The 26328-nt window shown below is 53.4% G+C and overlaps 1 protein-coding gene across 1 annotated transcript in view; it reads right to left on the bottom strand.

The window, feature by feature from the left end:
* LOC142465060 (telomerase protein component 1-like) overlaps positions 1–25762 on the bottom strand; it is a 39807-nt gene extending 14045 nt beyond the window's left edge. Inside the window, 40 exon segments of the mRNA XM_075568949.1 lie at positions 2156–2414; positions 3313–3466; positions 4375–4463; positions 4565–4701; positions 4847–5000; positions 5117–5138; positions 5141–5251; positions 6170–6274; positions 6363–6512; positions 6514–6543; positions 8185–8338; positions 9370–9533; positions 10044–10201; positions 10204–10245; positions 10472–10593; positions 10677–10702; positions 10704–10791; positions 11622–11740; positions 11869–11886; positions 11888–11990; positions 12211–12387; positions 12920–13019; positions 13022–13062; positions 13148–13216; positions 14026–14153; positions 14439–14525; positions 15026–15178; positions 15968–16184; positions 16363–16537; positions 17934–18024; positions 18172–18281; positions 18828–18985; positions 19065–19189; positions 19374–19445; positions 19657–19821; positions 20350–20511; positions 20901–21035; positions 21598–21714; positions 21809–22709; positions 25705–25762. Of these exon segments, the coding sequence (XP_075425064.1) occupies positions 2156–2414; positions 3313–3466; positions 4375–4463; positions 4565–4701; positions 4847–5000; positions 5117–5138; positions 5141–5251; positions 6170–6274; positions 6363–6512; positions 6514–6543; positions 8185–8338; positions 9370–9533; positions 10044–10201; positions 10204–10245; positions 10472–10593; positions 10677–10702; positions 10704–10791; positions 11622–11740; positions 11869–11886; positions 11888–11990; positions 12211–12387; positions 12920–13019; positions 13022–13062; positions 13148–13216; positions 14026–14153; positions 14439–14525; positions 15026–15178; positions 15968–16184; positions 16363–16537; positions 17934–18024; positions 18172–18281; positions 18828–18985; positions 19065–19189; positions 19374–19445; positions 19657–19821; positions 20350–20511; positions 20901–21035; positions 21598–21714; positions 21809–22687 (5366 nt within the window). The 5' untranslated portion in view covers positions 22688–22709; positions 25705–25762.
* Positions 25763–26328: the final 566 nt, after the last annotated feature.

Here is a 26328-nt window from a genome sequence, read left to right as displayed (position 1 = left end):
CCCCCCACTTCTCTACCATGGGCAGCCCTTCCCCCACATCTCTACCATGGGCAGCCCCCCCCCCCCACATCTCTACCGTGGGCAGCCCTCCCCCCCACATCTCTACCATGGGCGGGCAGCCCCCCCCCACATCTCTACCATGGGCAGCCCTCCCCCCCACATCTCTACCATGGGCAGCCCTCCACCCCCACATCTCTACCATGCGCAGCCCCCCCCCCACATCTCTACCATGGGGAGCCCTCCCCCCCACATCTCTACCATGGGCAGCCCTCCCCCCCCACATCTCTACCATGGGCAGCCCCCCCACCCACATCTCTACCATGGGCAGCCCTCCCCCCCCACATCTCTACCATGGGCAGCCCTCCCCCCCCACATCTCTACCATGGGCAGCCCTCCCCCCCACATCTCTACCATGCGCAGCCCCCCCCCACATCTCTACCATGGGGAGCCCTCCCCCCCACATCTCTACCATGGGCAGCCCTCCCCCCACATCTCTACCATGGGGAGCCCTCCCCCCCACATCTCTACAATGGGCAGCCCCCCCCCACATCTCTACCATGGGGAGCCCTCCCCCCCACATCTCTACCATGGGCAGCCCCCCCCCCACATCTCTACCATGGGCAGCCCCCCCCCCACATCTCTACCATGGGCAGCCCCCCCCCCACATCTCTACCATGGGCAGCCCTCCCCCCCACATCTCTAACATGGGCAGCCCCCCCCCCCCACATCTCTACCGTGGGCAGCCCTCCCCCCCCCACATCTCTACCATGGGCAGCCCTCCCCCCCACATCTCTACCATGGGCAGCCCCCCCCCACATCTCTACCATGGGCAGCCCTCCCCCCCACATCTCTACCATGGGCAGCCCCCCCCCACATCTCTACCATGGGCAGCCCCCCCCCCCCCACATCTCTACCATGGGTAGCCACCCCCCCACATCTTTACCATGGGGAGCCCCCCCCCCCACATCTCTACCATGGGGAGCCCTCCCCCCCACATCTCTACATTGGGCAGCCCTCCCCCCCCCCACATCTCTACCATGGGCAGCCCTCCCCCCCACATCTCTACCATGGGCAGCCCTCCCCCCCACATCTCTACCATGGGCAGCCCTCCCCCTCCCACATCTCTACCATGGGCAGCCCTCCCCCCCACATCTCTACCATGGGCAGCCCTCCCCCCCACATCTCTACCATGGGCAGCCCTCCCCCCCACATCTCTACCATGGGCAGCCCTCCCCCCCCACATCTCTACCATGGGCAGCCCTCCCCCCCACATCTCTACCATGGGCAGCCCCTCCCCCACATCTCTACCATGGGCAGCCCTCCCCCCCCACATCTCTACCATGGGCAGCCCTCCCCCCCACATCTCTACCATGGGCAGCCCTCCCCCCCCACATCTCTACCATGGGCAGCCCTCCCGCCCACATCTCTACCATGGGCAGCCCTCCCCCCCACCACATCTCTACCATGGGCAGCCCTCCCCCCCACATCTCTACCATGGGCAGCCCTCCCCCCCCACATCTCTACCATGGGCAGCCCTCCCCCCCACATCTCTACCATGGGCAGCCCTCCCCCCCACATCTCTACCATGGGCAGCCCTCCCCCCACATCTCTACCATGGGCAGCCCTCCCCCCCACATCTCTACCATGGGCAGCCCTCCCCCCCACATCTCTACCATGGGCAGCCCTCCCCCCCACATCTCTACCATGGGCAGCCCTCCCCCCCACAGTCAGTGCTAAATAATAATATATAGTACGCTTTTGTCATGCAGCGTTGCGAACTGAATTTAGCAGTATGAGTCTCTGCCTTGAAGAGCTAACGATCTAAAGATATAGCGACATTCGAGGTCCCATGGGGAGCTGGCAGTGGGATTCAAACCAATTCATTACCACCATGTTTATCCTTCAACCCTATACACTGTATATATACTGTACATACTGTAAATATCTATATACTGCAAATACACTCCGTATTCTGTGCATACCTAAACACTATGTATACGGTACATACACCGTGCATAGCTATACACTGCATGTATACTGCAAATACACCATGTGTATTGTACATACCTACACACTGTATGTACACTGTACATATTTGCAATGAAAATGGAACATCCCCTTTACCCTGAGCCCCAGCCGCAGACTGATCACTGACCTAGAGGAGGCGCTCGCCGTTGCTGGTTTGTTGTTCCATACTATTGTCCGCATGGCTCCAGTTCCCTTCCCGTTACCCACAATCTCCTGGGCTTGGGTGCATACTGGGGACCCGTCGGGCTCATTCAGAGCCTGCTGGTAGAAAAGTGAAGGATTCTGGGAGAGGACGGGGAGGGAGCGGTGGATAAACTCCCGGAAGGCCGATGGGTCAGGTGCCTGGGGTATCGCGGACCAGTGGACAGGCTGAGGGGTCGGGGAGACTCTTCTCCTCCTCAGACAGGACGGCAGCTGGAAAAGGAAATATTAACCCCCCCCCCCCTAAAAATCATGCCGAGTGTAACTGGCCCAGGCTGGAATTGAACCCCTGATAAAGCCTGCCATTGCAATCCAACCCGTTTCCCACTCATGACTCCCTGTTTTTCTTTCGTTTGGCTTCTGTGCTTCACTGGCAGCCATTTTATTTTATCCCGAGACCAAAATTAGATTGTAAGTTCTACGGGGCAGAGACTCCTTGTGCCAGCAAAATTCTACTTGCAGCGCTGTGTACACTGTCAGCACTATATACAGTGGCGGATTTAAAACGTTGCCGCCTATAGGCACTTAACCTAGGCCGCATCCACCTGCTGTGCCGCCCTTCTCCTCCTGCAGCGTTGTGGCGTCAAATGACGCCGCAACGTCACAAAACGTTTCCAGGACAACGCGATGCCATGCAACGTCACGTTATCATGGCAACGCAACACCATGTGACGTCGCAGCGTCATTTGACGCCGCTATCCTGCAGAAGGAGGAGAGCGACACGAAGGAGAAGGTAAAAAGACATTTACAGAGGCCCCACGCTCTCCCCCAGCAATCAGTGGGGAAGAGAGCGGGGTCTCTGTGTGCCGCACCAAAATTTTGACATCCTTGGCTAGGGCAAGATGGGAAATCCGTCACTGGCTATATAAGAGAAAGCACACCATTCAGAGCCGCCCCGTGCGGATTGCTGCTCTAATTAACTCTGGGGTGTCTGCCCCAACCTCAGGCCTGTGAAATCAGTAGCAGGTCCTCATACATGTTGTATAGGGCCCTCAAAAAGGTACAGAGGGAGAAATGTTGAAATCCCATGTGGTTTAACACCTATGGGGGTTTCCGTTGGCGTTACATCTGGAGGGGTGTTACTGGAAAGTTGACGTGTTGGGTTTATGGTCTTGTACTCACAATGGCGGCTGTAAATCTGGCACAGGTGCGGTAAGAGGCCCAGGGCTGCGTGTGCGCGCAGGAAGGGAAGGTGTGCGAGGAGCTTGCCCAGGCGGTGTAACTGCTCACTGCACAACTGAGAAGTAACAAAATGCGTCATTAAAAACAACATTACCACAACAGTTTCAACAGGACAAAGCACGTGCACAGGCATATCAACATTAGCATGACAGTGTGCCGAGAATACACCAGGTCAGCACAATGCCACGTTATCATCACAACATTGACACGCAGCTGCAACAAATTACGTCATCAACGTGACCTCACAGAATCAACACGAACGTATCAGTACGTCATCACCGTGACAATCTATTAGGTCAACACCAGTGCAACACATGGTCAGTCCACCGTGATACTCAGAACAGAAACCCCTGCGCAGAGCCGGATGAAAAAGGTATTTTTGTCCCTAGGCATTACACCACACACGCAGATACATAGGCGTATACACACACACAGATAGATACATAAGCATATACAGATACAGATACATAGGCTTATACACACAGAGACACACATCCCTACACAATGCAGGCATACACAGACACACACACACACTCCCTCCCGTGTCCTGTCAGGCCACAGAGTTCTGTCGCTCTGATCTGGAATCACACAGGACCCGTCTGTGACCCCCAGCTGAATTGGAGAGGGAGAGCTGCTGGAGGGTCACGGAGAGCTTGGGTCTCATCTTACAGATCAGTGCAGGGGTGGTTTAGGCATGTAGCGAGGCTCCTCTGTGACCCTCAGTCCTCCTCGTGGCCAAAGGCAGGCACCTAACCCGCCTCCTGATTAGTCTGGCCCCGCTCTTCAGCAACAAAGGGGACTTCAAATGTAATTACTGAAGTAAAATCCCAAACCAGCATTATTACAACAACGAATGAGTAGTGAAACCCTAACCCAGCTGGTGGCCCTTGAGGACTGGAGTTGGCCACCCCTGCCCTACCTAACCCAATAACCCACACAACACAAAGTGCCGGCAGAACTCACCAGGTGGTGAGAGAGCTCACTCAGAGACTCAGAGTCCAGCACAGGCACAGAGTCCGGGTCTTCTGGAACTGTTACTGTCCAGAAATGAGCTGCAAAACATGTGAGAGAGAGTCAGAGGCCCAGTGGGGACGTCCATAAAAACTGGCCCCGAGAATCTCAATGTCAGAGACGCACAGAGACTGCTCCTCACCAGCCATCAGACGATGAGCTGCTATAGGCACCTCCGGCCTGCCAAAATATCGCTTGTCCACAGCATCTCTAAGGAGACCGCTTGGGAGGTGGAGCCTGGGGTCAGAGGTCAAAGTAGGGGTCCACAGACCGAGAACACTGCAAAAATGGACACAGCAGTTAGTAAGGGACAGGGAGGGAGAAGAAAGCCCAGGCTACCGTGTGACAGACACAAAAAGTGACCTGTGGCTCATCCTTCTTTCCACAGTGATGTTAGAGGTCACCCTCAGAGGGAGCTTCTCACCTTCTCAGTCCCCTGAGGAGCAGAGAGAACGTGGCCATGGGAAGGCTCCCTGTGTGAGCAGCCGCGGTGAGCAGCTGATCCCACCCTGCGGAGTACACACAGCTCACACGCTGCAGCAGACTCAGGATCCTGAGCAGATCTCTCTCCCTCAGCCCTGCAAACAAGATCACCAGAGATTTAATCATCCCCCCATTTGCTGCCAGGTACCCAAACTAATGAAAGACAAGATGATGGTTCAGGGACGCTGCAAAGATAGTTGGCCGATTTGACCTTTCTGTGAGACGCAGATGGGCGGGTCAGCGTCATGGTCACCATGGTCACTCCGTGTTCCTGCTCCAGGCTCCCGAGCATGCGCTGTATGAGGGGCGGGAGGGTGGCGGGTAACTGCTGTATATCATCGGAAAGCTGCAGAAACATGAAGGAGAAGAGGGGGGAGAGAGAGGTTAGGACTGAAGAGGGACTGTTCCCGTCTGTCATCAACCCACCAGAGCCTGTGACAAAGTGGAAGTTAGCAGACGGGAATGGGGTGTAACCAAGTCCATCCCTGCCCTCAAATAGTGACATAGTAGCCCAGAGAAAGTGGGCCTTCCGACTGGAGATGTGTTAATGTGTCCTAAAGTGGCTCGTGACATTTAACACAAATTTTATCCATACATTTCTCAAAATTTGCATTGCTAGAAAATGATCAAACATTGTGAGGGAGAGGGAGGGGGGGCATAAAGAGAGGGGGGGAGAGAGAGGGGGAGAGGAGAGAGAGAGGGGGAGAGGAGAAAGAGAAGGGGGGAAGGAGAGAGAGAAGGGGGGAAAGAGAGAAGAGGGGAAGGAGAGAGGGGGGGGGAAGGAGAGAGAGGGGGGGAGAGGGGGAGGAGAGGAGGGGGGGGAGGAAAGGAGAGGAGGGGGGGGAGGAGGAGAGAGAGGGGTGGGGAGGAGAGAGGGGGGGAGGAGAGAGAGGGGGGGGGAGGAGAGAGGGGGGGAGGAGAGAGAGGGGGGGGGAGGAGAGAGAGAGGGGGGGGGAGGAGAGAGAGGGGGGGGAGAGAGAGAGGGGGGGAGAGAGAGCGGGGAGAGTATTTGCATATTCAAATTATCTTTTTCCCTTAGGTATCTCAAGTGTGTTCCCCGGTATCTCTCCAACTCAATAGCTACTTTCTCTTTCACAGAAGATAAAAAGGCACATTTTGAGTGGCTCGCAAACTCCTGCGAAAGCGAGGAACAAGATTTGGATCAGAGTGTCCAGCACTGTATTTAAAGTTCTGACATGAAAGGTGCCTCCCTCCCTGACTCTGTACAAGTGTCCGTACGTCCTGTGCCTAAGATATGAAAGACACCCTGACCCTTCTCATATACGGCATTCGCACGCAGTTCCTCGCACACACCAGCGTCAGGTACAAGGGGGTCCCGGCAGCCTTTCTTAATCAGCAGAAGACGCATCTGGAGAGGGGCAGGGGAGGTGTAAGAGAGACGGTAGGTACATGTGTGCGGCGAGCCCTGACAAACACGCACAGCACACGCGCCACACCTGGTTATTGAAGGCAGTCTCGTCCAGCTTCTTCCCGTGAATGGCCAGCCGCTGCCTCACTAGCTCCGCCCGGTCCGACGGTTCGAGTCCCCCCAGGGGGACGAGCACTGCGTCCTTACGTCTGCGCAGGGAGCAGCAGAGAGAGGAGCCCCTCGGTCACACTCAGAACCAGGTTCACTCGCTGGGGGTTTAAAGAGCACACTTTGACGGAGATGCACGGAGACTCAGTGTAACACGTGTGCGGAAGCAGTACACGCCTAGGAGAGACACTAATGTACACAGTACACACACAGGCTCTCAGATTGCTACAGGCTCATTAACTATCCGGCGTAAGTATCAATAGTGCAAAAGAAGGGTACCGGCACAAACTAGTAGGATAAATAAATATACTCAATTGAAAAGTGGCCACCACAAGTATTACAAATCAATATTGTTGGAGGATGTTCCCCACAAACCAAATTTTATACACTGTATTTGCTACAGTTGAAAAACTGCAAACGATTCCTGATGGTGTCCTTGGGGTAGGTTTCCTCAGGGGTTGTGAAGTACGACGAAACGCGTTGGGAAGTGTCACTCGGACGACTCTACCGTAGGAACAGCGTCACCAACCAATCACCAGCCTTCCTGAGGTCCTTCTGCTTCCCCCAATTTCGAAGCGGGAGGTGAGCGGCAGTGCACGTGCAGGTTGGAGCTGGGACGTGACCGGGACGTATGCGAGAGGGTGAGAGCGTTCCCCAAACACTTGCTGCTCTCACTAAAAATCGGGAAAGTGCGAGTGCATTTCCTGTCCCTGTTTTGTCAGTATTATACTATTTGGATGTTATCCGTCTTTCTGTGAGGAAACCTACCCCAAGGACACCATTAGCAATTGTTTGCGGATTTTCAACTGTAGCAAATAAGGTGTATAAAACTGGTTTGTGGGGAACATCCTCCAACGTTATTGATTTGTAACACATGTGGGGCTCCCTTTTTAATTGGGCACATTTATTTCTCCTACTAGTTTGCACCCTTCTTTTGCCCTATCCACAACACGGTTTAGAAAGACCGTTAGGTACAGGCTGTATCTATAATCGGAGTCATATTCTCGTGGTTTATTATACATTGCACTGATTTTATGATCACTATTGGTAGCGCCTTTTTTGTGGCGTTTTGTAAATATCAATGAACCAATACGAATATGGATAAGTGCTGCACACCAAAAAATGGCATAAAAAACAAATGATGCAATTACCGGTGCTCCCGTCAATGAACGATAGGCTGCATCCAATCCTAGAATACGTAGTGACAGCTGGCGGACAGGGCATACGGATTTGAAGTATAACCAATTCATTTATTGAGCGAAACACTTGCACTTGTGACCATTGCGGTCGAAACGTTGTGTTTAGCTCAATAAATTAATTGGTTTATACTTCAAATCTGTGTGCCCTGTCTTCCATCTGTCACCTTGTAAAGGTCAATGAACACACAAAACTGCATTGTATATCCAAGATCTTGGCCCATGTTAACGAAGCGATGCTACATCTTGCAGCCCATTCACTTAGGGAGCCATATTTACTAAGCAGTGCCGGAAGGCGTCTTATGGAGTAGCACGGCTTAGTAAAAAATGGGCCCATGTGTCTTAAAGCACCCCCATCCCTTGCTGCATTTAATGCAGATGGGACCTTTGGCTCAGAATGGAAGATTTGGCGAGAAGAGTCTCTGCCTCCCAGTACCCTCCTGCTCCAACTCTCTTCGTCCCCTGTACCCCTCCAGCACCTCTCTCCCCTGCCTCTGCCTGGACAAGGAAACAGCTGTGATTGAGCAGCGCCGGTGTGTCAGGTACCTGTGGGAGGTGCTCAGGCAGCCAGTCAGAAGTGAGTTTCCCCGCGTGGCCACACAAGAGGTCGGCTCCATCTATCAGCAGCGTCAACGTGTCGCTCCGTCTCAGAGAACGAGAGGTTAACAGGAGCAGAGACTGAAACTCAGCAAGAAGAACCCTGCAGAGAGAGGGGGGTGTAATGGAGGAGGAAATAGCATGGAGAATAGACGGAGAGATGGAGACAGAGAGACGGAGACAGAGAGACGGAGACAGAGAGAAAGAGACAGAGAGAAAGAGACAGAGAGAAAGAGACAGAGAGAAAGAGACAGAGAGAAAGAGACAGAGAGAAAGAGACAGAGAGACGGAGACAGAGAGATAGAGAGAAAGAGACAGAGAGACGGAGACAGAGAGACAGAGAGACGGAGACAGAGAGACGGAGACAGAGAGACGGAGACAGAGAGACGGAGACAGAGACAGAGGGAGACAGAGAGACGGAGACAGAGACAGAGACAGAGAGAGACAGGGGGAGACAGAGACAGAGAGACAGAGACAGAGGGAGACAGAGACAGAGAGACGCAGACAGAGAGACGGAGACAGAGAGACGGAGACAGAGAGACGGAGACAGAGAGACGGAGACAGAGACAGAGAGACGGAGACAGAGAGACGGAGACAGAGAGACGGAGACAGAGAGACGGAGACAGAGAGACGGAGACAGAGAGACGGAGACAGAGAGACGGAGACAGAGAGACGGAGACAGAGAGACGGAGACAGAGAGACGGAGACAGAGAGACGGAGACAGAGAGACGGAGACCGAGAGACGGAGACCGAGAGACGGAGACCGAGAGACGGAGACCGAGAGACGGAGACCGAGAGGACCGGAGACCGAGAGACGGAGACCGAGAGACGGAGACCGAGAGACGAAGACCGAGAGACGGAGACAGAGAGACGGAGACAGAGAGACGGAGACAGAGAGACGGAGACAGACAGAGACAGACAGAGAGACAGACAGAGACAGACAGAGACAGACAGAGAGACGGAGACAGACAGAGACGGAGACAGACAGACAGAGACGGAGACAGACAGAGGGGAAGAGGGGGGAGAAACAGAGAGGGGGGGGACACGAAGAGAAAGATGGAGAGAGGGAAGGAAAGAAAGATACCATGAGACAGACTGGAAGACAAAGAGACTTTGATCTTCAGAGCCGCTAACCTGTATGAGGTCAAGTCGCTGGTCTCGCTTTGCAGACGCAGACTCAGGTGTTTGCACACACGTGTTAACATGTTCTCTGCTTCCTGCGCCCCCGGGGTAGCACCACAGAAATGATAGATGACAGAGGAGGCGGCTGCCAGGTTCAGCTCCTTCACGAGAGCAGCCTGCAGGAACAGTTCAAGTACAAAGCATGAAAACACCTTCATTCAGCCAAACCAGCATATCCCGGGATTCTGCTCTACCATCCTTGGACAGAACTGGATTTAACTCTAAATATACTTCCCCTTAACTCTGCTACACTCAACCCATTTGTACACACCAGCTTTCACCACGCAGTCCTGTTTTTGTCCCATTACTGAGGTATATAATTCTTCAACCGACCCCAATATACACCCAATTCCTAGCACACCAACCTGATGCTACCCAACACATTTCTGTATTACACCAAAATGAATTCCTACTTTATCCTACACCTTACAGCATCACTCACACTCTACCCAACCCCACTCAAGATAAAGCTTCGCAATTCTTACTCTGCCCAGTATTATGTTGGTCATTGCAGGTCTTTTAAAACCTCCCCAAACTCATCCCAATGCCACCCAACCAACCTAACCTGCCCCGCACTGCAGTGCTGAGGTCGGCCCAACCGTGTCCTAACACGCACACAAACCTACCATGAAGACTGTCTTCCCCTGGCTGGGCTCGCCACACACCAGGAACACTCGCCCCTTTCCTGGGGTTCCCCGCGTTCTCTCCAGGATCTGGGCACATGTGCTCGAGACCAGCTTGTGCCTGGCACATGACTGGCGCTCCTGCCACTCCTGGAATCCTCCTGTGCCAGCTGTTCTTCATCGTCATGGACGCCCCTGGCCCCTTCTAAACACAAGAGATAGAAGGCACATAAAGATAGCTGTGCACGATCCAGCACAATTGGAGATAGCTGTGCATTTACGGCTCAAGAAGCCGCATAAGATAGCCTTTAATAATGAGAAAGTCACAATTAATTAAGGGTGAATAGGTTCTAGGTTCTACAGGAAAGCGGGTGAATGAAGAGGGGCAGAACGTGAGATGGGACAAGACGAGGAAGTTATGTTCGTGGTACCCACCTTAATAAAGTCTCTCTCTATGACCTGCCAAATATCTTCCAAAACTCGAGCCCCAAAGTCCTCGAGTCCTGTCACGAGCGGCTTCCCGTGAAGCTCACCGCCCCACTGACAGCTGTACCTGTGAAACACAGCCTGTGAGATCAGCACTGAGCGATCCCTCCTTCCTTCTACACTTACTTAGCCTCAGTCTGGGCCACTTACCTGTAGCTCCTGGCAGCTGGGTGCTGGGGTTAGTCTGCTCTTAAGGTCAGCCACTCGGATCTCCGCGTCACGGGATTCAGATGCAAAGTCCGAGAGCCAATTACTGGGCACAGAGCTGAGGGACAAGAGGCGTTACTGAGTATCACAGCTGAGAGAGGAGACCAGAGGAGTGACAGAGAGAGAGACACAGAGAGAGAGAGAGACACAGAGAGAGAGAGGGACAGAGAGAGAGAGAGAGAGGGACAGAGAGAGAGGGACAGAGAGAGAGGGAGGGACAGAGAGAGAGAGAGAGGAACAGAGAGAGAGGGACAGAGAGAGAGAGAGAGGGACAGAGAGAGAGGGACAGAGAGAGAGAGAGAGGGACAGAGAGAGAGAGAGAGGGACAGAGAGAGAGAGGGACAGAGAGAGAGAGGGACAGAGAGAGAGGGGGGACAGAGAGAGAGAGGGACAGAGAGAGAGACACAGAGAGAGAGGGACAGAGAGAGAGACACAGAGAGAGAGAGACACAGAGAGAGAGAGAAAGAGACACAGAGGAGAGAGAGAGAGAGAGAGAGAGAGAGAGAGGGACAGAGAGAGAGAGAGGGACAGAGAGAGAGAGAGAGAGAGAGAGGGACAGAGAGAGGGACAGAGAGAGAGAGAGAGGGGGACAGAGAGAGAGGGGGGGGAAGAGAGAGAGAGGGGGGGGAAGAGAGAGAGGGGGGGAAGAGAGAGAGAGGGGGGGGAAGAGAAGAGAGAGGGGGGGGAAGAGAGAGAGAGAGAGGGGGGGGGAGAGAGAGAGGGGGGGGAGAGAGAGGGGGGAGAGAGAGGGGGACAGAGAGAGAGGGACAGAGAGGGGGACACACTGGTGTGTACACAGACAATGATATATAGACACCCACATACACATAACTTGCAGATATATATAGATATGTAGAGAGAGAGTAAGATGATAGACCAGCTTTATACCGTAGGAACTCTGGCTCTCTGAGATAGAAGAAGCCGTTGGTGTTTCCGGGATCACAGCTCTGCAGGAACTGCATGGCCTCCAGCTCGGTGATGGAGCGTCCTGGGGGATACATCTCAATCTGCCAGACACATGCAATGCCAGCTAATTACACACGTACACAGCGGGGTGAGGCGGGCACACAGAGCTGCACAGGACTACAGTACGGCGAGGGTCCCTGTTTTCTGCCGGCAAGATGGGGGGGCTTACCCATTTGTACTCAGGTAGGAGGGGGTACAGAGTACGTTCCAGGGATGTGTCCATATCTCTCTCCCAGGATCCCGATGAAGATTTGACACCGAGACACCTCTGAGAGGCACAGAGACAGCTGCCTAATGTCAGATGAGACAGTCATGAGCAGGACACAGGCCGCGGTCATTGGGTTCTCAAATTCACTGACATTCCTTATGTTTCTCTTTATCCGCCTTCCCCTCTCTTCTGTTAAACATCTCCCAAATCTGCCTGTTACCTGTCTTGCTCTCCTTTCTCTCCCCCCCCCACCCCCCCCCCCCCCCCCTCTCCATTTCCTCCCTCTCGGTCTCTCCCTCTCACCTGTCTCCCTTAGCTTCTTCCTCTGTGATCCCCCATCGCAGATCCACTTCCTCCAGTGACAGGAAGTGACACGCAGCCCGGGCACGCAGCTCAGGCATCACGCGGCCAATCAGCAGGTCCCGCTCTGCGTGCATGTCACGGAACGTGGAGGAAATGAAGACACGGATGCTGCGCCACCTGCAAGAAGCATGGGAGAAAGAGAGAGATCAGGGGACACAACATACTGCTCTGACCAAATATGGGCCTGCAGGCATTAAATGCCATCATATGAACCCAAATCACTCATCATGTGACCCAAGGGGAGCCAACCACCCGTCATGTGACCCAAGGGGTGACAACCACACGTCATGTGACCCAAGGGGAGCCAACCCCCCGTCATGTGACCCAAGGGGAGCCAACCACACGTCATGTGACCCAAGGGGAGCCAACCCCCCGTCATGTGACCCAAGGGGAGCCAACCACACATCATGTGACCCAAGGGGAGCCAACCACACATCATGTGACCCAAGGGGAGCCAACCACACATCATGTGACCCAAGGGGAGCCAACCACACATCATGTGACCCAAGGGGTGCCAACCACACATCATGTGACCCAAGGGGAGCAAACCACACGTCACGTGACCCAAGGGTAGCCAATCACCCAACACTACCATTCCCCATCATGTGTCTCCGGGCCCTGAGCTTCGGTAGTATGTCACAGGACTGACCTCTGTCTGGGAGTGAGGGGGAAGCCATCTTTCATTGTCACATGGCTTCTTCTCACGCTCTCTGGGTCTTCAGGGACCTCAAACCTCTCGTTCACTTTCCCACGTGATCCAAGAGACGGGCCGTGCCTCGCTCCGACACATACCTAAGAAAAAGAGAACCTTCAGGAACCGACCAGAGAGGGTGTCGAGAGAGGCCCAAGAGAGGCAGCCCTGAGACAGACGGCTTACCGCAGCACTTGTTCAGTGAATCCACAGAGCGTTACGTCATTACAGTGCACGGGACCGTCACCATCATTACTGCAAGAGATGCACGGGGTCAGCAACATGGGAGAAAGAGGCGGGGGGCCTTGGGGATGTCGAAGAAGACAGACATGTGAGATCATGAACGCTCGTCTACAACTCCATGAAGGCCGCTCATGTTGGTTCACTGAACTCTCACACCGAAAACCTTTTACCACTCACAGCCTGCTGCCTCCCGAAGTCTCCGGCCTTCAGTAAACTCCAAGCACCGTATCTCACCAGTTTAAAGTCCGATCTGAATGAAGCATTTCAATAACAACTACAGGTACTCCACATGTTCACGGCTGCTCGTACCCACCCCCGTGGATCCAATTGTACCCTCTCTGCGAGTCTCCCAACATAACACTTAGATTGTAAGCTCTCCGGAGCAGGTATTTCTTTCCCTACCGTGTGCATTTTGTGTTTGAGGCACTCATGGTGTTAGAAGTCCCTGCATTATAATGTCCATTCCTTGAAGAGCTGTATACATTGTTAGCATTACATAAATAAAATATACAGACGTATATTTAGCGCAGGGGCGGCCAACTCCAATCCTCAAGGGCTACCAACAGGTAAGGTTTTCAGGATTTTCCTGCTTCGGCACAGGTGGCTCATCGACTGAGCTACCTGTGCTGAAGCAGGGATATCATGAAAACCTGACCTGTTGATGGCAATTGACTGGAGTTGGCCACGCCCGATTTAGACGTATTACAGCTTGTAGAAAAATCCCGGGGGGGAAAAAAAAAAAAGAAAGGGAGAGAGCAAGTGAGCGCGAGAGGACGAGGGAGATCCCCAGGGGATGCGGGCGTGTTGGAGGCCACACTTACCCCGTGAAACCCGCGGGCAGCACACTCACACACAGACACCCTGCGTTCACCTCCCGGCGGTAATGCTGCAGCGCCGACTTGAACTCTGCATCCGGCGGGCACGGCCCGAATACCAGCAGCGTGTCCACCTGTGCGAGGGGGCCAGGTTACACAGCGGGTCCCCTTCCCAAAAAATAAACACGGGGCAATGGTACCAGAATAGATACTCTCGCTCAATGCCACGCACGTGCAGGGGGTACTCAACACCATTATATAAAGTTTCTAGACATAATAATAATATCATTTTACAGAACATGAACTTCTAACCTCCGTGGTACCAGAAGGGACAGCTCAATAGGGTTAAGAGGTGCGTTGCGGGCCCCTCTAGCAGCGCAGGGGGTTAAAGGTCAAAGGTGAGCGATGGCTCCTCTTACCTTGGTTCTCCTTGCGAGCAGCTCTAGCAGGAACTCCCCCGTGGAGCTTCTCTCTTGCAGGGGGAGGCTGGATGAATCGGAGGCCTCCTGCAGGCACACGGGGGGGGGGGAGGATTACACACAGACTCACTTCCCCCGAGCGTACCATTTGGTAGGCATCTCTGTATGAAAGATTGAAGTGCGGTGTATACTGTCGGCACCACACCGTACAAATACATGCACACGCTGAACCGTGAACCAGCAGCACGTACGCTGGGGACAGGGCGAGGCGCGGTCGATAAAGGGTTAGTCTTAGTGGGGGAACCTGGTTTAGACCCCAGTGTCTGGTCCCTGTGCCTCAGACACCAGATTGTAAGCTCTGCGCGCCAGTGACTCACTCTGCCTGGGAGATTACGGGCGGCGTTCACCGAGCCGTGCTACTCTGCCCACTTGTAATAGCCGTAATGGGGCATTTGTTAGCAATGCCGGAGGCTGGGACACCCCACATGGCCGGTTATATTAAAGCGATAGTTTAGCAAATTAAACAAGAAAAAAAAAAAGTTGGTGATACTCGGCACCACTCTGTATGCTGCGCCCGTCTCTCTTACCTGGGCCCGCTGCTTCAGATCGCTCACATTGTGCAGCAGGGAGTCGGAGGAGGTCTCGGCGGGGAAGGCGGAGTTCTCGTCGTACAGAACAAGCTGAGCGCTCTCTGCGGTGTCTCTCACCATGAGACTGAGCAAGAGACCCACCTCCAGGAGCTGAAGAGACAGGCGAGAGGAAGAGGGAAGACGTGGGGAGAGAGCGAGAAAGAGAGAGAGAGAGAGAGAAAGAGAGAGAAAGAGAGAGAGGGAGGGGAGTGAGTGCGGTAGTTAGGAGGTCTCACAGTAGGAGGGGAGTGAGTGGGGTAGTTAGGAGGCCTAACAGTAGGAGAGGTGTGAGTGGGGTAGTTAGGTCTTACTAGGAGGGGAGTGAGTGGGGTAGTTAGGAGGTCTCACAGTAGGAGGGGAGTTTGGTAGTTAGGAGGTCTCACAGTAGGAGGGGAGTGGGGTAGTTAGGAGGTCTCACAGTATTAGGGGAGTGGGGTAGATAGGTCTCACAGTAGGAAGGGAGTGAGTGGGGTAGTTAGGTCTCAGAGTAGGAGGGGAGTGAGTGGGGTAGTTATGTCTCACAGTAGGAGCAGAGTGAGTGGGGTAGTTAGGAGGCCTCACAGTAGGAGGGGAGTGAGTGGGGTAGTTAGGTCTCACAGTAGGAGCAGAGTGAGCGGGGTAGTTAGGAGGCCTCACAGTAGGAGGGGAGTGAGTGGGGTAGTTAGGTCTCCTCACAGTAGGAGGGGAGTGAGTGGGGTAGTTAGGTCTCACAGTAGGAGGGGAGTGAGTGGGGTAGTTAGGTCTCCTCACAGTAGGAGGGGAGTGAGTGGGGTAGTTAGGCCTCACAGTAGGAGGGGAGTGAGTGGGGTAGTTAGGTCTCCTCACAGTAGGAGGGGAGTGAGTGGGGTAGTTAGGTCTCACAGTAGGAGGGGAGTGAGTGGGGTAGTTAGGGCTCCTCACATTGGGTGGGGGTTTTTTGCCGACACGCTGCGAGTCTCCAGGTTCCACTCTCAGGTCTTTGGCTCCGTGGCACGGCTGGGACATGGACGCGCCGACACAGCACAGGATCACCGTGCGCCCCGGCAGGGGGGGGATGTTGTGACGAGCAGCGATCCGCACAGCCTCTTCCAGCGCCCGTTTATATTTCTGCAGGACTCCGATGTCCAACAGCACCGCCCTGGGGAAAAGGTGGGGGGGGGGGGGGGGAGAAACACCCTGAACTCACTGCACCCCCAAACACCAGACAAAGAGAAGACTCTACCCCCACTGGCACGGGAAGAGCCTACCCCCACCAGATGCTCTCTTCCTTCTTACACGCCCTTCCCTTACACACCACACCTGATGTCCCTCCTCACCTGGCTTTCCTCAACGCCTCTTTCTCTATCTTCAGCAGCTGGAACAGTACTGGCACTGCCAGGCAGGCTCTCAGCTTGTGCCGGTTCCAGCGGTGGTAACCCAGCTCGGGAATAGCTTTTCCCTCCCGCTTGAGGATGCGCTGGAGGAGGGTCGAGTTGGTGGGGAATGGCTCATCTGCACGGGGTGAGGGGGGGGGGAGAATAGAAAACAAAGTAAACATAGGGAGACTCAATCCACAGCTACGTAGGCCTGGAACGGTGGCATGTAATGCTGCCCATATAGATTTATATCAAGGGCAGCCAACTCCAGCCCTCAAGAGTTACACAGATCAGGTTTTCAGGATAGCCCTGCTTCAGCACAGATGGCACAATCGGTCCCTGCTAAAGCACAGGTGGCTCAGTCTTTGATTGAACCACTGATTAAGCCACCTGTGCTGGAGTAGGGATATCCTGAAAACCTGACCTGTTGGTAGACCTTGAAGACTGGGGCTGTCTACCCCTGATTTATATAGTAGGAACGTTGATACACTCCTGAATTACATAGTATCAAACAGAGTCGTTCTGGTTGAAAAAGAGACCTCTGTGCAGTGGTGTTATAGGGTGTGATTTCAGTGCTGGGATCGTACTACATAAATAACACACATTGGGGGAGGGGGAGAACATTCCTGATGCCCTGCGAGTGTCCCTCGTATACAGGGAATAACACCTACCTGCTAATCCCCTGTGAGTGTCTCTCGTATACAGGGAATATCACCTACCTGCTAATCCCCTGTGAGTGTCTCTCGTATACAGGGAATATCACCTACCTGCTAATCCCCTGTGAGTGGCCCTCGTATACAGGGAATAACACGTACCTGCTAATCCCCTGTGAGTTTCCCTCGTATACAGGGAATAACACCTACCTGCTAATCCCCTGTGAGTGTCCCTCGTATATAGGGAATATCACCTACCTGCTAATCCCCTGTGAGTGTCCCTCGTATATAGGGAATATCACCTACCTGCTAATCCCACGAGTGTCCCTCGTATACAGGGAACAACCTACCTGCTAATCCCCTGTGAGTGTTCCTCGTATACAGCGAATAACACCTACCTGCTAATCCCCTGTGAGTATCCCTCATATACAGGGAATAACACCTACCTGCTAATCCCCTGTGATTGTCCCTCGTATACAGGGAATAACACCTACCTGCTAATCCCCTGTGAGTGTCCCTCGTATACAGGGAATAACACCTACCTGCTAATCCCGTGTGAGTGTCCCTCGTATACAGGGAATAACACCTACTTGCTAATACCGTGTGAGTGTCCCTCGTATAAAGGGAACAACACCTACCTGCTAATCCCCTGTGAGTGTCCCTCGTATACAGGGAATATCACCTACCTGCTAATCCCCTGTGAGTGTCCCTCGTATACAGGGAATAACACCTACCTGCTAATCCCCTGTGAGTGTCCCTCGTATACAGGGAATAACACCTACCTGCTAATCCCCTGTGAGTGTCCCTCGTATACAGGGAATATCACCTACCTGCCAATCCCGCGTGAGTGTCCCTCGTATACAGGGAATAACAACCTACCTGATCGCAGGCTCTGAGATTCTAAATCCAGAATCACTTTGTAAGCGGAGAGGAACCGGAAGGGAAAGAGACGGCTTTTAATCACAGCGTTCTACGAGACAACCAGGGAGACAGTCAGACCAACGAGACAGTGTGTGTATGTATATAGATATAGATATATATGATATAGATATAGAGAGAGAGACAGAGTTGCTGATAGAAAGACAAGAAGAGAAACCAAGTGATAGACAGAGAGTACCTGGTTGGAGAGACGCGCTGTCACTTCCCCGTGATGCCTGTCGCTGACACCCGCTCGGATCACACTTCGCAGGTTCCTCAGTAATGCCATGAAGGGGACCTGGTGACCGTCTGTGTGTGGGACAGAAAGAGGAGAAGAGACCGCTTCATTAGGTGACAGTGAAGGTCAGAAAGGCCCGATAGCTCACCTTGCCACCCCCTCCCACACGGGGCCCTGTCACTCACCCAGTAGCCCCTCCCACACGGGGCCCTGTCACTCACCCAGTAGCCCCTCCCACACGGGGCCCTGTCACTCACCCAGTAGCCCATCCCACACGGGGCCCTGTCACTCACCCAGTAGCCCCTCCCACACGGGGTCCTATCACTCACCCAGTGGCCCCTCCCACACGGGGCCCTGTCACTCACCCAGTAGCCCCTCCCACACGGGGCCCTGTCACTCACCCAGTAGCCCTTCCCACACGGGGTCCTGTCACTCACCCAGTAGCCCCTCCCACACGGGGCCCCGTCACTCACCCAGTAGCCCCTCCCACACGGGGCCCTGTCACTCACCCAGTAGCCCCTCCCACACGGGGCCCTGTCACTCACCCAGTAGCCCCTCCCACACGGGGCCCCGTCACTCACCCAGTAGCCCCTCCCACACGGGGCCCTGTCACTCACCCAGTAGCCCCTCCCACACGGGGGCCGTGTTCCCTCTCCGGCTCAGCTCTCGTTCCCACGTCTCCGGCTGCTTCAGCTTCATCCTCTTACCCGAGAGATGAGACTGCCAGGGACCCTCGAGACCACTGCGAGAGAACGAGCTCAGGTCCGGGGGGTACCTGAGAGAGACAGTCAAACATGAGAGGCAAGGAGGGACACACCAATGACTGCCACGGGGACACACAGAGAGGCCGTCACCTGCAGCCGAGCAGACTCATGACGTGATTGGCCGGCTTGGAGATGTGTAATCTCTGAATCAGACTCTTCAGAGAGAAGCTGTCTTTTGTCTTCTTGCTAGGGGGAGTGGCAGGGGGAGCATCAAACTACAGGGAGAGACAGAGATCAGGGGGGTGACAATCATACTGTGAGAGAATACAGCGCGGCAGATTTAGTTAGCAGTGTTAAGCCGTAAGGCACCTTATGGTCACTTCATTTGAATGGTCTGTAAAGTGCCTCAGAGCTTAGCACCGTTTAGTAAATGTGCCCTAGATTTGCTGCGACACTCACCTGCTTCTGGAGAGCCTGTATAAAAGGTGCTACCTCTTTCAGATGTTTGCTGATTTTCACATTGCGGGGAACCTGACAGAGAGACGAGGGACGGTGTGAGACCAACAGGGGGCGCAGGCAGAAGGTCGCAGGTAGGGGGGAAAAATGGAAGGGAAATAAGAGGAACACAAGGAGAGAGAACACAAAAAAAGTAGGCAAGAGATGAGATGAGAAAAACAGGGAGAGAAAATAAGCACAAAATAACCCCAGAAAGTCATTCCCATAAGGATTTTGTCCTCCTCACCCCTGGTTTCCTGACTCTCCGGGGCCCGGATCCGTGTTTCCCGCGCTGTCTCCGTGTGTTGTATTTCGCCAGCTGGTATTCGCTGAACTCTCTGAACTTGAGGGCGAGGGCCCTGCGCAGGCAGCAGGGCAGCGGGGCCAGCTTCTCTCCTCGCCCCGCCAGGCTCTGCACAGGGGGAACACACAGCTGTGAGCTCACCGACATTAACCCCTTCACTCAAAGACAGGCAGCTGCTCAGAGATATAGTGTGTGGTATATATCAGACCTGCCTAAGACATGCAAATGAGCATACAGTAATATTTTCATTTGCTGTATGCTTTACTGTGGAGGGTTTTGTCACTTGTTTTACCCTCCATAACATACATACATACACATATATTTCCACAGATAGCATTCCAAGATGCACTGTTTTAAAGTAAAACCCTTGCTTGCTTTATTCATTGTAACACCACCGGAAGAAGAGATCACTGTATCTCGAAAGCTCGCTCAATAAAAGCCTTTCGTTATCCACAGAACGGTATGAGATACACACACACACACACACACACACACACACACCTATAAATAAAACACAATTGCTCATACAGTATACGCACGGCTAATGCTGCTGTGTTCTGTGCCACCTGCTGGCAGATTTAATACTGCAGTTGGGCGCAGGCAGAGGGCATGTTACCCTTCTCTTACAGTACGTACCTCGTACAGCCGAGGCACCTCCATCCAATCAGAGGGGAGCTGGACAGCGGCACAGAAGTACCTGCGCAGGTGCGGGCGGCAGGGGGGGAGGAGAGCGGACAGGGCCAGCAAGAAGTTGGCGGTGCTACGGATATTGAGCTCCTGACGCGTGTAGAGCGCGACCTGCAAAGGCAGAGACAGCGGCGGCGGGAACACTATGAATATTTATTTATGTACAAGCCGTGTATTTCAGAAGGAGCACTCCGGGAAATCAGCCTCTGGCAGAGAAGGGTCTAGAACAGGGGTTTGCAACTCCAGTCCTCAAGGGCCACCAACAGGTCAGGTTGCGGATATCCCTGCTTCAGCACAGGTGGCTCAATCAGTGGCTTAGTCAAAGATTGAGCCACCTGTGCTGAAGCAGGGATATCCTTAAAACCTGACCAGTTTCTGGCCCTTGATGACTGGATGGAGTTGCCCCCACCTGATCTATATAACCATAACCTCGCCGACTGGCTGATAATTTCCAGCAGGGGCCAATCCCTGGGTCAGATTGGCCCCTCTCTCGCTCTCACCTTCAACACGAACTCCGGTTCCAGCCCGGCCAGCTCCTCGCACAGGCTTCGGATCTCAGCCCGGGTCAGGTCTGACGGGTCCGAGAACTTTGGTCCATTCACCAGTGAGCAGCAGACGGCCGATACCAGCGCCATCTGCAAGACGTGCGTGCAATAGATTTCTAATTATTTATCTTTTGAGTCTAGGATTTCTTTATATTAGCATTATCCTAAATAATGTACGTCCGCGGGGGGGTGTACTGTATATGGTGTTGACTGGGTGATGTGCAGTGTTGGACTCGCGCAGGACGTAATGCTTGGAATTTAGACCTCAAAGTTAGACTTTTGTCTCGTCTGACCACAAAACCTTTTTCCACATGTCTGCATTATCTGCACTATATGCTTTTTCCCAAACTCTATATATAATAGATATATATATGTACAGTAGTTTGCAGAAGTATAAACCCCCTACCAATAATGTCACATTTGAATTACAAATAAGTTGAATTACAAATAATGTATGCACAGTTTTTCAAAGCTGTAGTGGTTAAAGGGAACATACATACATACATACATACACACATTTTATATATATATATATATATATATATACACACACACACACACACACACACACATATATATATATATACACACACACACACATATATATACACACACACACACACACACACGTGATGCTGGATTGACCTCTGACCTTTTTCTGACGGAGCTGTGTTTCTGTCTCTTGCTTCGGAGGCTGCAGCTTGTCCTCTGTATGGGGTGACTTTATGAGAGGTGGAGGAGGGGGCGACAGCCAGAGCTCTGAGATTTCCTGTGGGGACAAAGAAATAAGCCCGATAACCACCGGTGATGTCAGAGGTCGTGGTCCAGGATGATCATATGTTGCAACGTTATGTCATACCTACCTCTGATGCAAGAGGTGATGCCATACCACCATGCAGTGGTGACTCTTCCTCAAGTGATGTAGAAGGCGACATCAAACTCTCCTGTGATGTCATATCTTCCTGTGATCCAAGATCTCTTGGTTCTTCCTGGCTGTCCCCCACACTGGATTCCAAGTTCAAGGTCACACAGGGGTGAAAGGTCGTCTGGAGGGTCACACACTTGTTGGGATCAAAACTAGTGTTTATGGTTGCTGAAGGGCTAAAGGTTAAATTTGGGGTCAGAGCAGGGTTGGAGGTCAAAGTGAGCTGAGAGGGTACAGCAAGTTTAGAAGTCACGGAGGAGATAGAGTTCACAGAAGGGTCAGAAGTTAAAGAGGGGTGAGAGGTTACTGCAAGCTTTGGGGTCAGAGAAAATTCAGAGGTCAGAATGGGGCGAGAGAGATTTGAGGTCAGCGTTGGGCAAGAAGTCAGCATGGATTCGGAGGTCAGAGTCGGGCGAGATAGGTCAGAGGTCAAAGTAGGCTGAGACAGTTTAGAATTGAGAGTAGGGTGTGAGGTTAGAGAGAGTTCAGAGATCAGTAGAGGGTTGGAGGTCAGAGAGAGTTTAGAAGTCAGCATGGAGCGAGAGGTGAGCTTCAGGTCAGAGGGCACAAAGGGGCGAGATGTCACAGCAAGACCGGATGACCCTCGCTCCCAGGATGGCTGGAGTGAAAGGCTTTGAGGTCTGTTGGACTCTGTGGGGGGGTGACGCAGGGGTGTAGTGTTGAGCCAGTCAGAGCCAGGCAGGGTCAGGGCGAGTCTGCGGCGAGTCTGGGTTTGCTCTCTCCCACCGTGAAGGCCAGTGTTCTCCAAAGAGAGGCCAGCGGGCCGAGGGAGGCAGGAGGTGGTAGGGGAGGGCATCTTTAGATCTTTGAGTCCTGAACTAGAAGAGAAGAGGAGAGGGGGAAGAGATTAGCATAGCCAGAACATCCCCAGTCTGCAACTCTCCGGCGTCACTCTGCAGCAGAGACAATGGTTAATAGAGCAGCGCTCGCAATATGTGGAAGTGATGATCTGCTTCTGACTTTCCCTCTGTCAGATTAAACACACACACACACACCTGTGTGACACTGCACCCTATTCCTGCTACACACACCCACCTCTCTGTGACACTGCACACTATCCCTGCAGCACACACCCCTCTCGGTGTGACAGTATATCCTATTCCTGCTGCACACACCCACCTCTCTGTGTGACAGTGTACCCTATTCCTGCTGCACACCCACCTCTCTGTGTGACAGTGTACCCTATTCCTGCTGCACACCCACCTCTCTGTGTGACAGTGTACCCTATTCCTGCTGCACACCCACCTCTCTGTGTGATAGTGTACCCTATTCCTGCTGCACACCCACCTCTCTGTGTGATAGTGTACCCTATTCCTGCTGCACACCCACCTCTGTGTGACAGTGTACCCTATTCCTGCTGCGCACACACCCACCTCTGTGTGTGACAGTGTACCCTATTCCTGCTGCGCACACACCCACCTCTGTGTGACAGTGTACCCTATTCCTGCTGCGCACACACCCACCTCTGTGTGACAGTGTACCCTATTCCTGCTGCGCACACACCCACCTCTGTGTGACAGTGTACCCTATTCCTGCTGCGCACACACCCACCTCTGTGTGACAGTGTACCCTATTCCTGCTGCGCACACACCCACCTCTGTGTGACAGTGTACCCTATTCCTGCTACACACCCACCTCTGTGTGACAGTGTACCCTATTCCTGCTACACACCCACCACTGTGTGACAGTGTACCCTATTCCTGCTGCACATCCCCCTCTCTGTGTGACAGTGTACCTAGGCTATTCCTGCTGCACACACCCACCTCTGTGTGACAGTGTACCCTATTCCTGCTGCACACACCTCTGTGTGACAGTGTACCCTATTCCTGATGCACACCCACCTCTGTGTGACAGTGTACCCTATTCCTGCTGCACACCCACCTCTCTGCGTGACAGTGTACCGTATTCCTGCTGCACACACCTACCTCTCTTTGTGACAGTATACACTATTCCTGCTGCGCACACACCCACCTCTCTGCATGACAGTGTACCGTATTCCTGCTGCACACACACCCACCTCTCTGTGTGATAGTGTACCGTATCCCTGCTGCACACCCACCTCTCTGTGTGACAGTGTACCCTATTCCTGCTGCACACCCACCTCTCTGTGTGATAGTGTACCCTTTTCCTGCTGCACACCCACCTCTGTGTGACAATGTACCCTATTCCTGCTGCACACACACCTCTCTGTGTGACAGTGTACCCTATTCCTGCTACACACCCACCTCTGTGTGACAGTGTACCCTATTCCTGCTGCGCACACACCCACCTCTGTGTGACAGTGTACCCTATTCCTGCTGCGCACACACCCACCTCTGTGTGACAGTGTACCCTATTCCTGCTGCGCACACACCCACCTCTGTGTGACAGTGTACCCTATTCCTGCTGCGCACACAACCACCTCTGTGTGACAGTGTACCCTATTCCTGCTACACACCCACCTCTGTGTGACAGTGTACCCTATTCCTGCTACACACCCACCTCTGTGTGACAGTGTACCCTATTCCTGCTGCACACACCTCTGTGTGACAGTGTACCCTATTCCTGATGCACACACACACCCACCTCTCTGTGCGACAGTGTACCCTATTCCCGCTGCACACCCACCTCTCGGTGTGACAGTGTACCCTATTCCTGCTGCACACCCACCTCTCTGTGTGACAGTGTACCCTATTCCCGCTGCACACACACACCCACCTCTCGGTGTGACAGTGTACCCTATTCCTGCTGAACACACCCACCTCTCTGTGTGACAGTGTACCATATTCCTGCTGCTCACACACACACACACACCTCTCTGTGCGACAGTGTACCCTATTCCCGCTGCACACCCACCTCTCGGTGTGACAGTGTACCCCATTCCTGCTGCAAACACACCCACCTCTCGGTGTGACAGTGTACACTATTCCTGCTGCACACACCCACCTCTCTGTGTGACAGTGTACCCTATTCCTGCTGCACACACACACACACCCACCTCTCTGTGTGACAGTGTAGCCTATTCCTGCTGCACACACACACACACACACACACCTCTCTGTGTGACAGTGAAGCCTATTCCTGCTGCACACACACACCCACCTCTCTGTGTGACAGTGTGCCCTATTCCTGCTGCACACACACACACACACACCTCTCTGTGTGACAGTGTACCCTATTCCTGCTGCATACACCCACCTCTCGGTGTGACAGTGTGCCCTATTCCTGCTGCACACACACACCTCTCGGTGTGACAGTGTACCCTATTCCTGCTGCATACACCCACCTCTCGGTGTGACAGTGTACCCTATTCCTGCTGCACACCCACCTTTCTGTGTGATAGTGTACCCTATTCCTGCTGCACACCCACCTCTCGGTGTGACAGTGTGCCCTATTCCTGCTGCACACACACACACACACACCTCTCGGTGTGACAGTGTACCCTATTCCTGCTGCATACACCCTCCTCTCGGTGTGACAGTGTACCCTATTCCTGCTGCACACCCACCTTTCTGTGTGATAGTGTACCCTATTCCTGCTGCACACCCACCTCTCGGTGTGACAGTGTGCCCTATTCCTGCTGCACACACACCTCTCGGTGTGACAGTGTACCCTATTCCTGCTGCACACACACACACACCTCTCGGTGTGACAGTGTACCCTATTCCTGCTGCACACCCACCTTTCTGTGTGACAGTGTACCCTATTCCTGCTGCACACCCACCTCTGTGTGTGACAGTGTACCCTATTCCTGCTGCACACACACACACACACACACACCCACCTCTCGGTGTGACAGTGTACCCTATTCCTGCTGCACACACACACACCCACCTCTCTGTGTGACAGTGTATCCTATTCCTGCTGCATACAGCTGAGTTCTGATTTCCTGGTTATGAGAAACCGACCAATCAGAGAGCAGAACACATATTTACACCCAGTCAGAGCTGCGCTGCTATTGGATAAAACCCTGCACCTGATAAAAACAAATACAGTCATCAGTGTATATGTATATAATATATAATATACAAATATCACTATATAAACATATACATATCATTAGTATATAGACTTGTGTGGGTCTGTGTGGACATGTGCAAATCTGTGTATACCCCTGAACATATTACTGTGTCAGGGTTTAGACCATGTGTTCATTTTATTTATCAAATGTTTTCCCAGGGTTGACACTTGACAGAGTTAGGCTGCGGCCAGGGTGGCGCTGAGCATGCAGGCGCTCAGTGCGGAAGATTCAAATTTGCTTGCTTGGCAAGCAGCTGAGCGCCGCGCATGTTCAAGGGCTTGCTCACGCTGACCACACACATTGCCGCAATGTGTTTCATCGCAGCCAACGTGAGCACGCCCGCCCGCTCAGCACCACCCTGGCCGAGGCCTTATGATGACAAATACATGTGTAGTGCACTTTCCCCCACCCCCTTGGAGGATGTGTGGCTACGCTGT

The sequence above is a fragment of the Ascaphus truei genome, chromosome 13 (genome assembly GCF_040206685.1).
Source record: "Ascaphus truei isolate aAscTru1 chromosome 13, aAscTru1.hap1, whole genome shotgun sequence".
Taxonomy (NCBI): Eukaryota; Metazoa; Chordata; class Amphibia; order Anura; family Ascaphidae; genus Ascaphus; species Ascaphus truei.
Note: the sequence above shows the minus strand (reverse complement) of the source record. Positions and strands in the feature narration are given on the sequence as shown.